The sequence below is a fragment of the Watersipora subatra genome, chromosome 1 (assembly GCF_963576615.1).
Source record: "Watersipora subatra chromosome 1, tzWatSuba1.1, whole genome shotgun sequence".
Taxonomy (NCBI): Eukaryota; Metazoa; Bryozoa; class Gymnolaemata; order Cheilostomatida; family Watersiporidae; genus Watersipora; species Watersipora subatra.
The window spans coordinates 27,475,244-27,487,648 of NC_088708.1; the positions used below are offsets into that span (position 1 = coordinate 27,475,244).

The window sequence follows — 12,405 nt, forward strand, 5'->3', positions numbered from 1 at the left end:
GTTAATATTCCTATCGTGTTTTGAAGTAGTCAGCATCATTTGAGATTGAACTGCATTTGATCTTCTTGTTGTATACGGTATTATTCTAGAAAAAAATTTATTATAAATTATACATCACTCCGTTAATTGCCTAATTTTAAATGTAGGAGAGTCCACTTTAACAGCTTGTCAACGGTAGCCGTAACGCGAATCTCCTATATTGCTTGATTTGATAGACTGATACCAACTGATACTGATTTGATTAGATTGATAATAAACGTTGATGGATTGCGCAATGAAATGGCGTTTAATGTATTGTATGGAGATATAATGTTGGGATAGTGTTAAAACTCATCAAGTTTGCTAAACACGAAGGTTGTTTACTAAATGCAGGAATCTTAAAGCTATTCTGATTGAAAACAAAAACATTAGCAGCCATCATGCTGTGGGATGGAAAAGTCAACTGTCATATACACGACACACAAGTTGTCAGTTAATCATGATTGAATGTGGTCTTAAGGATTCTGTTGGAAGCCCATGATTATGGGCTGATTCGTGCCTTTGTAGACAAAATTTAGAGTAGGTTTCTGTTACATTTAGATAAGCTACATAATAAGTTTAAGTAGTATTGCATAAAGCCGTCATATTCATATGTCAACTACAAAAATATGGAAAAAAATCAGCACAGTCTGTACAAAGTTGCAGTTGGATGGCCTATTTGACAAGTATATTGTTGTGTTGGTAATTAGTAGAACTGGTTTATCCTACCAATTACTCTACAACATATTGGGAATGGCTCGGTTTATTATTGAGCGCAGATTGGCTGCTTCAAGTAGTTATTGCTAATAGCTCTTCAGTAAGGTCTGATCCTGATTAGTGACTGTTTTAATCAATATATCTTGTTGATTAATGTAACCAAAGTCTTACAGCTGACTTTCCCAGATGCTAAAATTTAAAACTACAGTTTTAAAGGAAATGAAATTTCTAAAATGAAGAATTTGAAGTGGTTTTCTTATAACCTTATGTTTATTTTAACAACAAGGAACAGATATAATAGTTATGCATTTAGATTAAATTATAAGAATAGAAAGTAAATGTCTGAGATTTAAAATATAGTCACCCTCTTGATAATCGACTCTTTGGCTCGCTCTGCTGACACGTCTGTCTGCCATGATGACGCTGTATTGAAAGAGTGAAGATTATGAGTGAATATTTGTCTTTTTATATTGATTCAGCATTAGCCTTAGTGTCCAGGAGTGAAACTATGTTTCAGGTCTTTGATTGTGAATCTTGTAGTTTTGGGGGTTTCTGACAACTTTCAGATTTCCACATGTGTAATCTCTAATCATAATCCCAGGTCTGGTGTAGATTGGTACCAGATGCGAATCTTGATATTGCATGATACCATTTGTTATAGTCTGGACTATAACTACAGTCTTTTGGTGATTGTCTGAGATTTATTTATGCCAAGTTCTCAATGTACTAATAGTACAATGGGTAGGTTGAATCTGGAAGTTGGCTTGTAATGGTGATCATCTCATCTCCGGAATTTGTAGATGCTGTAACTGTGGCAATCTGTTATGAAATTTGCATTGGTGCTGTAACTTGTTATTCTCTGTATGTCTATGTGTACATTGCTGATATCAGATACAACAATATCGAAGTCATACATTTTTATGAAGGTATTTAGTTGAAGATCATAGAGACACCTTATCAAATGATCAAATGTATATAATGAATTAGCAAATCTCTATCACAATGCAATATAGTAGTTAGACAAGGTAACATAAGCAATATAGGCTAAGTTGTCAGTCAGCATATCATAACAGCTTCTTACCAAAAATGGCCGTAGAACAGCATTTCTAGCTAATGATTACTTAAAATGTTTTTAAGGCATCGCCAATACTGCTAACAATCTATGAAAATAAGTTTCAGTATAAAATGTGCAACCTACAGCACAATAAGGTTGCTATAATACTAGTCATGCATGTCAGTCAAAACCTGAAATTGTTCTATGTATTTACTAAGCACAAAGGGTGTTAAAGTAAGTGATTTTTTTTTGACGGCGGTGTTCTATTTGAAGCATTTTTCTTATGCGTATGCAACACATGATATTCTCAAAACTTTTGGGTAGACTAAATTATTATCTTTGGGAAGGTCAACAAGCTCTTTTATAGTAGGAGTAAAAATATTGGTCACTCTATAGATGAGCTCAGTGCACATAATGATTCAAAATACAAACTGTTAGACTTGAAATGAATAGCAGGTACAGCAATTTTGAAGATGCAAACATTTAAAAGTAAGTTTGAGCTTCAAGATACACTTGTGTGGCTTACTTGATGAGACTAAACATTTTCCTATTTACTTCAGTCTTATTTTCATGTCAGCTATTTCATGCTCTATCAGCCATTTTGTTAAGCAGTAGTCTGTCATTGCTTGAGTCTCATCATACATGAGAGTTTTCAGCATGATATCAGATTTGAGGAGCGAGTCAAGCAGTTTTCTTATGCACATGTGCATTATAAACCTATTACCAGTTGCATAAGATGCCCTCACCCAACTCATCCAAAATTTTTACTTTATGCAGTTCACCTTTTGCGTTTGTACTTTCATCCGTATGCATGTACAGTATGTCATTCTTGGCTACAGAGTTTCTTCTGTCACATCATTACTGGTTTAGATTCTGTGACCATCATTGAAATCATGTAAACCATTAGTTTTCTTGCCATTCTAACACAGCTGCTAAACTTCCAAACTTTCTTCTGTTGTAAAGTTAATATAAATGTTTTGGCATAAATAATATCGATCGTTTTTTTCAACACATGTTTATCATATCTCTCAGAATCATTGAAAGTGAAGCCAAGTTAAAGTAGAGTCTAATCTATTTTTTGTTCGGAATCGTGATAAAGTTTGCTTGTGTAATTTTCATGTCCTCGCTCACAAAATTAAAACAATATATAAGAACAAAATGGCTAATACATTTCATGCCTCTGAGATCAAAAACAAATATATACTTTGTATGTTGTGTTGAGTATTTTAAAAAAAATGACCACCACTGAACCCAACTTTCTCGGTTGAACTGATCTACAATTATATTTATATTCTATAAAACAGAAATTTCAAAAACCATTTCTTAACAAGGTATCTAAAAACCTTATGGTAAGGCCTATTCGTAAATATGAATATACCTTAGCTAAAATAACATTGATAGTTTAGTGTAGTTTTATATTTTCAGCATACAACCGTGTCAACATGGATGTATTCAATGTTGACAAAGTTTTAATTTAAACTAGAGAAAAAGAGATATTTATTTTGTTGTTATGGCACTTTGACGTTGTTGTAGATATCTCCAGGACTCAGGTCAAATCATGGCCGTGTGTGTGGCTGTCATAGCTAAGGATGTATGTTTCTATTGATAATTATTTTACTGCTTTTCTTTTCTCTATATGTTCTTGCCTTCACCGTTTTGTCTTGCAACATCACTGAATTCATTTATTGCTCATGTTGAGTAACAATAGCGAGGCCGTTGAAGAGCATTTAAACACTGCTTGCAGAACTATCCCCTGTTTGTGAAGACTGTGCCTGCTGAGGATGAGCTTAAGTTTACCTACATAGTACACACATCTCTTGATGTGGTGGAAGAGAGGCTAAACAATACTAGCAGAGCTGCTGGAGATATGAGGGAATTATATCTAGGCCAGCTCTATCCCACAGAAGACTACAAAGTGTATCCTTGTCATTTTGTATTCGTACCAAAGCTTACAGCAAATATGTTTCTCCCAATTCTCATTTAACTTGGAATATCACATAGACTTTATACACCCGTCTTGTCATCCATGTATGAGTACTATTATGAATACTAGCAGTTACTGTTAACAAGCTTATGTGAGACTTTGGTCATGCCACGTACTCACTGAGCCATGGAGACAAATACATGTATTAGACAATTTCCTATTTTACTTGTTACAAGTGATTTTCACGACTAGGAGACCTTGGCTAAATTTTTGATCGCGAAATGACATGACTAGTTTTTTGATGTTTTTCGCGAAAGGTTTCTATTGTGTTGTTTGGTTCTTGTCAGTCATAATGTTCTATTCATAGCAAAATGCTTCCGCAGGATCTTTTAGGATCGTCTTGATTTAATTAATATTACATATGGTAACAGGAATGAGCTTGAAATTCATTTTTTGATTTATTTTTCCTTACTATGTATTGTCTATTGTTTTGCTTCTTTTTCTTTCATGTAATAAGCTTTGTTAGTTTAAGAATGATTCTTAACAAGAGACCTCAGATATGGTTTTGTAACCAACACCAAGGTCAAGTTCATTCTAATTGTTGAAGCCTCAAATGCAAATCTTAGAGACAATGAAATTCGAGGGGTGAGTCAATACCTTCATCAATTGATGTATCAGCTATGATATGTTGGTTTTCTAAGAACTACATAAAGCTATTCTTAAAGTGTGTATTAATAAAATTTTCTAAAGGGTTTGCTATTTTCTGAGTAATAGCAATGACACGCAATTACAGGGAACAACTTTATTACACAGGTTATTTAGTGGCAGTGTACTTATATTTAGTTCAATAAATTTTCAAAATATTTTTGCTTTGACAAGTGTGCTGCATTCTATCATGGCTACAAAGTTTTCTGTCCACAAGACTTTGCACACTGATTTAGTTGGGAAAAGCATACAGGACTATAGAGCTAATGTATAATTTTTATATTGTTTGGAAGAGAATGATTAAGGAAGTCTCACTGCAGTGTTGACACTGTAAAGAACACTTACATACCCTTGACCACTTTGGAACATAATCTATATATATAAATCTCAAAGTTTGTGCGTGACTTTTTGTGTCCGACCATAGCTATTAAAATCTTGGAATTAAGAATCCGTATCGCAAAAGATTTGATCTCAGAACCTCTCAATCCCCATACGATATGCTAATCCAATGCGCTATGCGAGATTTGGATTCATTGGGCGATATGTGTTGCAATGTGGGTGAAAATACGCATGTCGCTTTCCGTTGCAACGTCATTTTATGCTTGCTCTCATAGTTCTTATTTGTAAGTTTAGCAATAAGTTACCAGCTTACTCAAATTAGTCATTGGCAATGTCCCAGGCTGATGGCAAGTGGCAGGCAACTCATTACGTATCACTGTTTATAAGCCGATTTTTTATACCCGTGCAACGTCGGACATTCCGCTAGTCTTGTATATACAAGTAGGTGCCCTGATTGTAGATCGCATTCACAACTTCTCATTGACTGAAAGAACTTATAATAGCCCAATTCCTTCTAACTGAATGTTGTTTTGAAGTTCTAAGCTGGTGAAACTTGATGAGAAAAACAGAAATCAAATATATTAAAGAGTTTTTTCTACACTCTTTCAGAGAAGTGATGTTTTAAAGATCATTTAAGAAACATAATGATTGTAGTACACTTAATTTGATAGACTGTTTATATTTGTTATGAATAGAAAACGAATACCATAAATTCCAGGGTACAAGTCGACCCTGCATATAAGTCGAGGTCTAAAGTTTGGTTTAGAAATCTAGTTTTGACAAGTACCTGCCGTATGAGTCAACCCTCTTCTCTAGTTCAAATTGTTTGATTGCCAATAGTTCAGTCGGCATCAGAGACAGGCAATGCGCAGCTGAAGAAATGGCATTCAAAGACGCCATCAACAATAACGCCCGTTTTTTGTGCCATTAGCAGTATGTACAGCAATTAACAAAATAACGAGGAACGACAATTCTACTGAAAACCGCAACGCATGAAAAACAATACTTCACCATCATATTTACCTACCTCGCCAATAGAACGAAACTGGATGCTCTGATAATATATACATGTATGTAAATTATTAACAAAAAAAGCCATGCCCAAGATAGATTTCAGGAATCATGATTCATGTACATAAAAAGGATGGATGGACAATAGTGGATGTGTCAAATGGATTACTGAAGTGTGGACTTGTAGGCAGATACTACGAGAAAAAGCATTGAATTAAAAAAAAACATGTTGTTCCAGAAGAGAATCCTAGTGATGACAATTTGAATGAAGAATGGGACTTTGAGTTTGATTACTAGTATTTTGCTATTTCGTAAATAAATCCTTATATGTCATATCGTGTAATTTTGATTTGCGATGGTTTTTTTTAGTTAAATTTTACTAGAATTCGTGTCATGAAAAACGTGACCGCCGTAGGAGTCGAGAATGAATGTTTAGCTTGAAATTTGGTGTCAAATTTCAACATATACGCCGAAACTTACGGTAGTTTTAGTGTGAAACTCTTGTTGCTGAGGAGAAGCTTCATTTATTTTTTATCCTTCATTACAAATAATTTCATTCAATGGGTCATTAGAAACTAATGTTCTGTTAGCAGCCATTGTTTATTTTTTAGTTGGTGAGAATTGACTCGGTATTTTGAGGATATTTCAAGAACTAATAAGCCAATCAACTTGAAGGTCAGAATAAGGTTTAAAATATATTAAACACAAAGCGACACAAGTTTTATTAATCTTACGTAAAACCAAAAGTGCGAAAAAAAGGCCAAACTACGCAGTTGAGTTTACTCGGGTGTAGGATCAGGTGGGAAGACGATTCCCGGATGAGTCACAGTTGTGATTAGTCACAGGTCCTCCGTGTCAGCATTATGAGCTGAACGATTGAGGGTATAATTCAGTGCAGCAATGCTGTGATTTTTTATTATCTTTGAAATACGAGCAAAAACAAGCCATAGCACTGCAGTCGTACATATGTGCTGCTTCTCTTGTGCCAGTAGGACCCAGTGCTGTGATGACTAGTGATTATTGTTGTAATGGTTTATTGTAGATGTTTCGTAAGCTACACAATGCTTATGTCAGTATGGTATTCAATCCATTCTATACAACATCCCAGCCTATTTCATCCAGGTAATCTTTGTTCCTGTATTTTAAAATCAGGATTTGTCTGTATCTACTTTATTCTTGAGGTCCTGAACATCACAAAAGAAGACATTTTCTAATAGTTGAGACATTCACTAACTCTAGATTTAATGTTTTTGACAAGTTTTTTAAACTCAGCATTAAATTAAATGGAAAAATTGTTTGTAATATTGATTGTTTTGTTGACTTAGTAACCAAAGCAGTTTGGAATTTAGACAGTACTATAATAGATATTGTCCATCCTTTTAGCTTCACCAATATTTTACATGTTGCTATTTATTACGGCTAGTGTTAGGACTTCAGATTATACTATTCCTGTTTTAGGATATTTTAGTAGCTTCAATTGTAAGTTTTAACGAGTCCTACATGTGATAAAAGTGTTGTAAATGAGGGTTTTTTATGCCAAAAAAGTGCAATTGTTATATTCATGAAACCCTTAAAATTACTCATGTCAGCAAGTTTTTGGCTTCATTTTACTCTTAATTTTATGCATCTACATCTTGTATTAGAAACACCACTCATTGGGAACTCCAGTAGCCCAGGCCCTTGTGATGAAACTAAACTGACTGGACTATTCTTGTAGTCGCTTTCTAATTGAAAGTTTTAGTTACAAAAAAGTTTATTTATAAAACAACAAATTATTTATGTTAGACAACTTCATTATATTTATATTGTGGTTAATTTTATATTTGTAGATCATTTGAGAAAACAATATCTACTATTCTGATTGAAGACTGAGATACACACAAGTAAAACTTATTATTTTACTATTTATTGTTGGCAAGTTTGGAGTTTTCTACTCTTGTTGTTAAGTTTTATTCAAATCTAATTAATTTTTCAAGCAACTACTCACTCAATGAGCTGATAAGCTAGGTGGCTGCAAATGGAACATTGATATTTGACATTTTGTCAATAGTTAGTATCACTATTCCATGACGTAGGATGTCTTGTGGGTCAGCCCGAAAGCCTCAAGTTCTTAAAAGTACATTCATGATTTACGTCAGCGTGCTCTGTGTGTATGAAAGAGAGTCTTTAATTTAAATAGACATTTATAAGTAAAAGTAGTCGGCCTAACTTACACAAAACATGTGCACTCTATGTCAGCAGAGTCTCTAATGAATTCTATACCGATTTTGATGCATTTTATAATGAGTAAATTATTATAATACATCGGCAGCAGTTAGTCGCTTTGACTCACTACTAAGGATTTATTGGTAGCAACTCATTTTTCCGAGTCACTACTCTGAGCTTGCTTCATGGATACTGATAATCTGAAGAAGGTTGGAGACAGAAAGGTTGCGAATTTATTGGATCATTCATTCTTTGCCTGGAACATTCTAGAAACAAGCACTCAATGCTGGAACATGTATCGGATTAGATTACTCTTGTTTCTTAATATTTCAACACTCTAATTTATTCTTAAGATGATCCCACAGTCTAGGGTACTTGTTGAATCATCTCTAACAATTGTGTACCTCCTTAAAGTGTCTACAAGAAACTATATGCCTCGCTGAACATAGTATTACATCTTTATGAAAATCTATATAGAGATTAGTTAGGTCACGACTGATGCAAAATTATGGCTTTCCTAAAATCAATAGAAAACTATTATAAAATATCAGCAAAATGGAATGCAGAGATTCATTTCAAAAAGATTGAATCAAGAATAAAATTTATCTTCCTTTCCCATTACATAATCGAACCAGTTGATATAAGAATACAAGGGTGTGTGCTTGTGTATTATAGAGTTTCCTGACCTTGTTCGTCGCCATTCCGCTGTTGTTAGACCTGCCAAACCCCAGTCTGTATCGCGAATTCCGAGTCGAACGTATATCGGAGCATCTGTAATGGTTTGTGTACTTGGAGATTTTTTCACGAACCTTGAACATATATATTTGCCTGATGAGCAGAGTTTGGGAGCCAGTTTTATTTTCTTAGATGTCACATCCAACCATTCTTTCCCTCGTCCATATGTTATCATTCCGACCTTAAATTCTTTGATAGTCCTTGTCAGATCTATTTCTGAGACGATACACGGAAAACTGCTGTATAGCTCCGCTGCCTCAGGAGCACCTGCTAGCTTTATGAGAGCAATGTCGTATCTTCTTTTGTTCCTCCTTTCGAATTCTGGGTGAATCACTACCTTGCTTATGCTACGGAGCTGTTCTCCGACATCCCCATCAAGATGCCCGATGGCAACCTTGTACTTATGTTGCGACTTTTGTATGGTTTTTCCCTGAATGCAACTAGCTCTTAGTGTGACCCATTTCTCGTCAAGTCGCACACCTGTGCACAAGACTGTCTCTGTATCTTGCTCTATCAACCGTGCATGCCAGTTGATTAACAGCCTCTTACCTCTGCAATAAGTACAGGTTCATAATATACCGCTAACATTTGAGTACGAGTTGCAACTAGACCTACACGATTTCCAAAAATCGCCAGGTAATTCAATATTGGAAATTTGCAATATTGAATCCGCGATATATCTAAAATTGTCTTTTTTTAAACGATTCGTGATATATCACAATATTATTACTTACAAAAAACTTTCAAGTTTTTATCAATATTTGTTTGTATATTTTAACTTTTTAAAAAATGGTTTTATGTTTGGAATAACTAGAAACATTTATGTCATGAATGCCGGTGTGCGCGGAAGGATATGGAATGAGTACATTATAATACTAGAAGACCTGTGCATTTTAATTCCAGTTTTTTTAATTCCAGTATCGCTCACTGAAAATCGTCAGGCGTGAGATAAATCGCCATTATGCGATTATATTGTTTATACCATTGGCGATATCTCTTTAAATGGTGGCAATTTTCAAATCATCTACCTTCAAAATCGCCACCAAACAATTCGCCATATTGAGAAGCTCTAGTTTCAGCCTTTATGCATCAGGTGAGTAGCGTAATATAACAATGAGTAATAAACAATCTGGCATCTCCAAATGAAATTTAAGAGTAAAACACTGACATATATGTCTGACACCACATCAAGAATGAAGCATGCCAATGAAGCCATCGGCATGCTGATAAAGATGGCCGCACCAAGTATTAGACTCATTTATACCTACCTATAGGTTGTGTTGTGTTGAGGAATTTGATCACATAGCAGCTTGGGCATGGCTGGCAGTGGACCAATAGGCATATCAGCAGATGCTATGCTTGATGTGAGAGGACGAGTTTGCAATGTTGTCTTTGGAGTTGTCATCTCCGCTGTAATAGGTTTCATCGCTGTTGTTGTAGTTTTCATTTGTGAGGTTAGGTTCGCTGTACCACACAACACATCTGCTCCTAATGTCAGCATCTATGACAATGAAAACATCATTTATGGCCCTATCTCATCCGTTTGTAGAAATAGACTAGAAATGTATTGTATATAGTGCTCAGCCCATTGTGCTGCCATACCGGCCCTCTGAATTTTCTGAAGTTAATAAGTTGTGTTTATGTAGAAATACACAAAAACCTGTTGGTATATGTAGAGAGAATATACAGGGAAGAAAGAGGTACCTCTAGCCCGTGTAAGTAGGTTGGGCTATAGCAATGTAGTGTGTCGACGTCCCGTAGTGTTTGGAGTAGCCTTTCATCCATCAACCAGAGTAATTGACATGAGCAATGCCAGTTATTGCCTTGCAAATATATCTTGCCATCTGCGCACAGAATATGTATACAATATTTCTCTTTTAAAGAAAGCTCACTAGTATATATTGGCTAGTCACTCGCTTACCCTGCATTGCTCAAGTCTCTAAAATAACTAGACGTTAGACAACTCTGCATAATTTGTGTTAATACCTTTGGATATATTAAATTGATATTTTCAGATATCATTATTACATCGATATCTTCAGATATATTACATTGATATCTTCAGATATATTACATTGATATTTTCAGATATATTAAATTTTATAGAATAGTTCAAATCATATTGAAGTAAGCTCAATCACTTGAATGGTTGCATAAGTTAAACCTTCAATTATTACAGATTAAATTACAGATGAAAAGGCAAATATTTCAAATTTGACTAATCACCTTGAGTAAGTGAGCTCATCATGGAAACTGAGATGGTGTGTAGATGATTATAGCGCAAGTCAAGTACATCAAGGGCAGCGGGTATCCCCCTGGTTGGTTCAACGCGCTCAACAATATTATACGATAAATTGAGATACCGAAGACTTGCCATTTCTTTGAAGAAATCCATATCAATTCTATGTAGGAAGTTTTGAGCTAGTTGGAGTTGTCTTATTTCGATGAGCCTTTCAAATGTGCCGGTCTGAAAAGATGAGATGGAATTGTTCCTGAGATTCAAGTCCATTAGTCTGGTTAAACCATCAAATAGTCTTGGCTGTATCATACTCAAGTTGTTTGAAGCTATGTCTAGCTTGACCAATGATGGAAGAGAATGAAAGAGACTCGGTGGTAAATAGTTCAATTCATTATACGCCAAGTCAGCCGTAATTAGTTGAGGGCACTGCCTAAAAGCGGCATCAGAAATGAACTGAATGTGATTATTGCTGACTCCCAAATATTTAAGAAATGGCGTACCAACTAACACGTCATCTCGAATGTAACTCAGCCTGTTGTAGTCGAGAAACAACCACGCCAACCTTGACACACTAGACACCGATAATACCACAAATGCGTCGTCTTCAACATCTTCGATCAGGTTATGGTCGAGATGCAGCACTTGTATCTTTCCCGTGTTTTGGAATGTTTGGGCTTTGATGACTTGAATCTTGTTGTGGGATAGATGTAAGCTTTCTATATTTGGTAAAGCCTTCAAGCTTCTCATGTAACTGATGTCTGATATGCTGTTGTGGCTCATGTCTAACAGTGTCAGAGAGGAAAGGCCGGTAAAGGTATCTTCTCTAAGGAATGTTATAACGTTGTTCGCCAAGTGTAGTTTCTCAAGCTGCCTTAGCATGGCGAAGGAATTGTCTTCAATCACTCCGAGTTGATTTCTGTTTAGATTCAACACTTTCAAACTGTGCAAACCTTCAAACGCTACAGGGTCAATGCTGCTGATTTGGTTACCTGACAGATCCAGATGCTCGAGGTTACGCAGGTCTATAAAACTGTTATCTCTTAGCATTGTAATTAAGTTGTTGGCTATATTCAGCCATATCAAAGTTGATGCTCGGTAAAACCATGTATGTGAAATCGTTTTTAGCCTGTTTGATGCAAGATTTAGCTTTTGCAGCCGAGTAATGTGCGTAAACATTTCTCCGCTGATATATTGTAGAGAATTGTTAGATATATCCAGCTCTTCAAGCATCAGTGTGTTTGCAAAAAGATCGTTTGTTAGCTCTTCAATGTTATTACTGTTAAGAATAATTGTTTTAAGCTGAAGAAGTGGAGCGGCTGACAGTTTGGAAAGAAATGAAAGTTGATTCTTTGACAAGTCTAGTCTCTTTAGGTTGAATAGACCTGCAATAAAACTAGTTTATAAATACATTCAACTACAATTAAATCTTTTAGGAAATATTATACATTACCAGAATTT

The 12,405-nt window shown here is 35.2% G+C and overlaps 3 protein-coding genes across 4 annotated transcripts; 1 reads left to right on the forward strand and 2 right to left on the reverse strand.

The window, feature by feature from the left end:
• The first annotated feature begins 14 nt into the window (after positions 1 to 14).
• Positions 15 to 7,901, forward strand: LOC137405718 (trafficking protein particle complex subunit 2-like protein). 2 transcript variants are annotated; one of them, XM_068092093.1, is made up of 6 exons: positions 15 to 77; positions 3,323 to 3,380; positions 3,534 to 3,706; positions 4,271 to 4,358; positions 6,811 to 6,890; positions 7,598 to 7,901. In XM_068092093.1, the coding sequence occupies exons 2-6, from the start codon at positions 3,348 to 3,350 to the stop codon at positions 7,638 to 7,640; spliced, it is 417 nt and encodes a 138-aa protein (XP_067948194.1). In that variant the 5' UTR covers positions 15 to 77; positions 3,323 to 3,347; the 3' UTR covers positions 7,641 to 7,901. The 2 variants fall into 2 exon arrangements, with proteins under 2 accessions (XP_067948194.1, XP_067948185.1); XM_068092084.1 differs by lacking the exon at positions 15 to 77 and having other exon boundaries at positions 3,319 to 3,380.
• A 50-nt stretch (positions 7,902 to 7,951) lies between these two features.
• Positions 7,952 to 10,106, reverse strand: LOC137410655 (uncharacterized). Its single transcript, XM_068096118.1, has 2 exons — positions 9,977 to 10,106; positions 7,952 to 9,259 (listed from the first exon to the last, which is right to left on the reverse strand). Exons 1-2 carry the CDS (start codon positions 10,048 to 10,050, stop codon positions 8,563 to 8,565), a joined length of 771 nt encoding a protein of 256 aa, XP_067952219.1. The 5' UTR covers positions 10,051 to 10,106; the 3' UTR covers positions 7,952 to 8,562.
• Positions 10,107 to 10,230: 124 nt separating this feature from the next.
• LOC137385731 (insulin-like growth factor-binding protein complex acid labile subunit) lies at positions 10,231 to 12,123 on the reverse strand. The gene is made up of 3 exons (XM_068072271.1): positions 10,935 to 12,123; positions 10,413 to 10,552; positions 10,231 to 10,326 (listed from the first exon to the last, which is right to left on the reverse strand). Exons 1-3 carry the CDS (start codon positions 12,121 to 12,123, stop codon positions 10,231 to 10,233), a joined length of 1,425 nt encoding a protein of 474 aa, XP_067928372.1.
• Between the last annotated feature and the right edge of the window lie 282 nt (positions 12,124 to 12,405).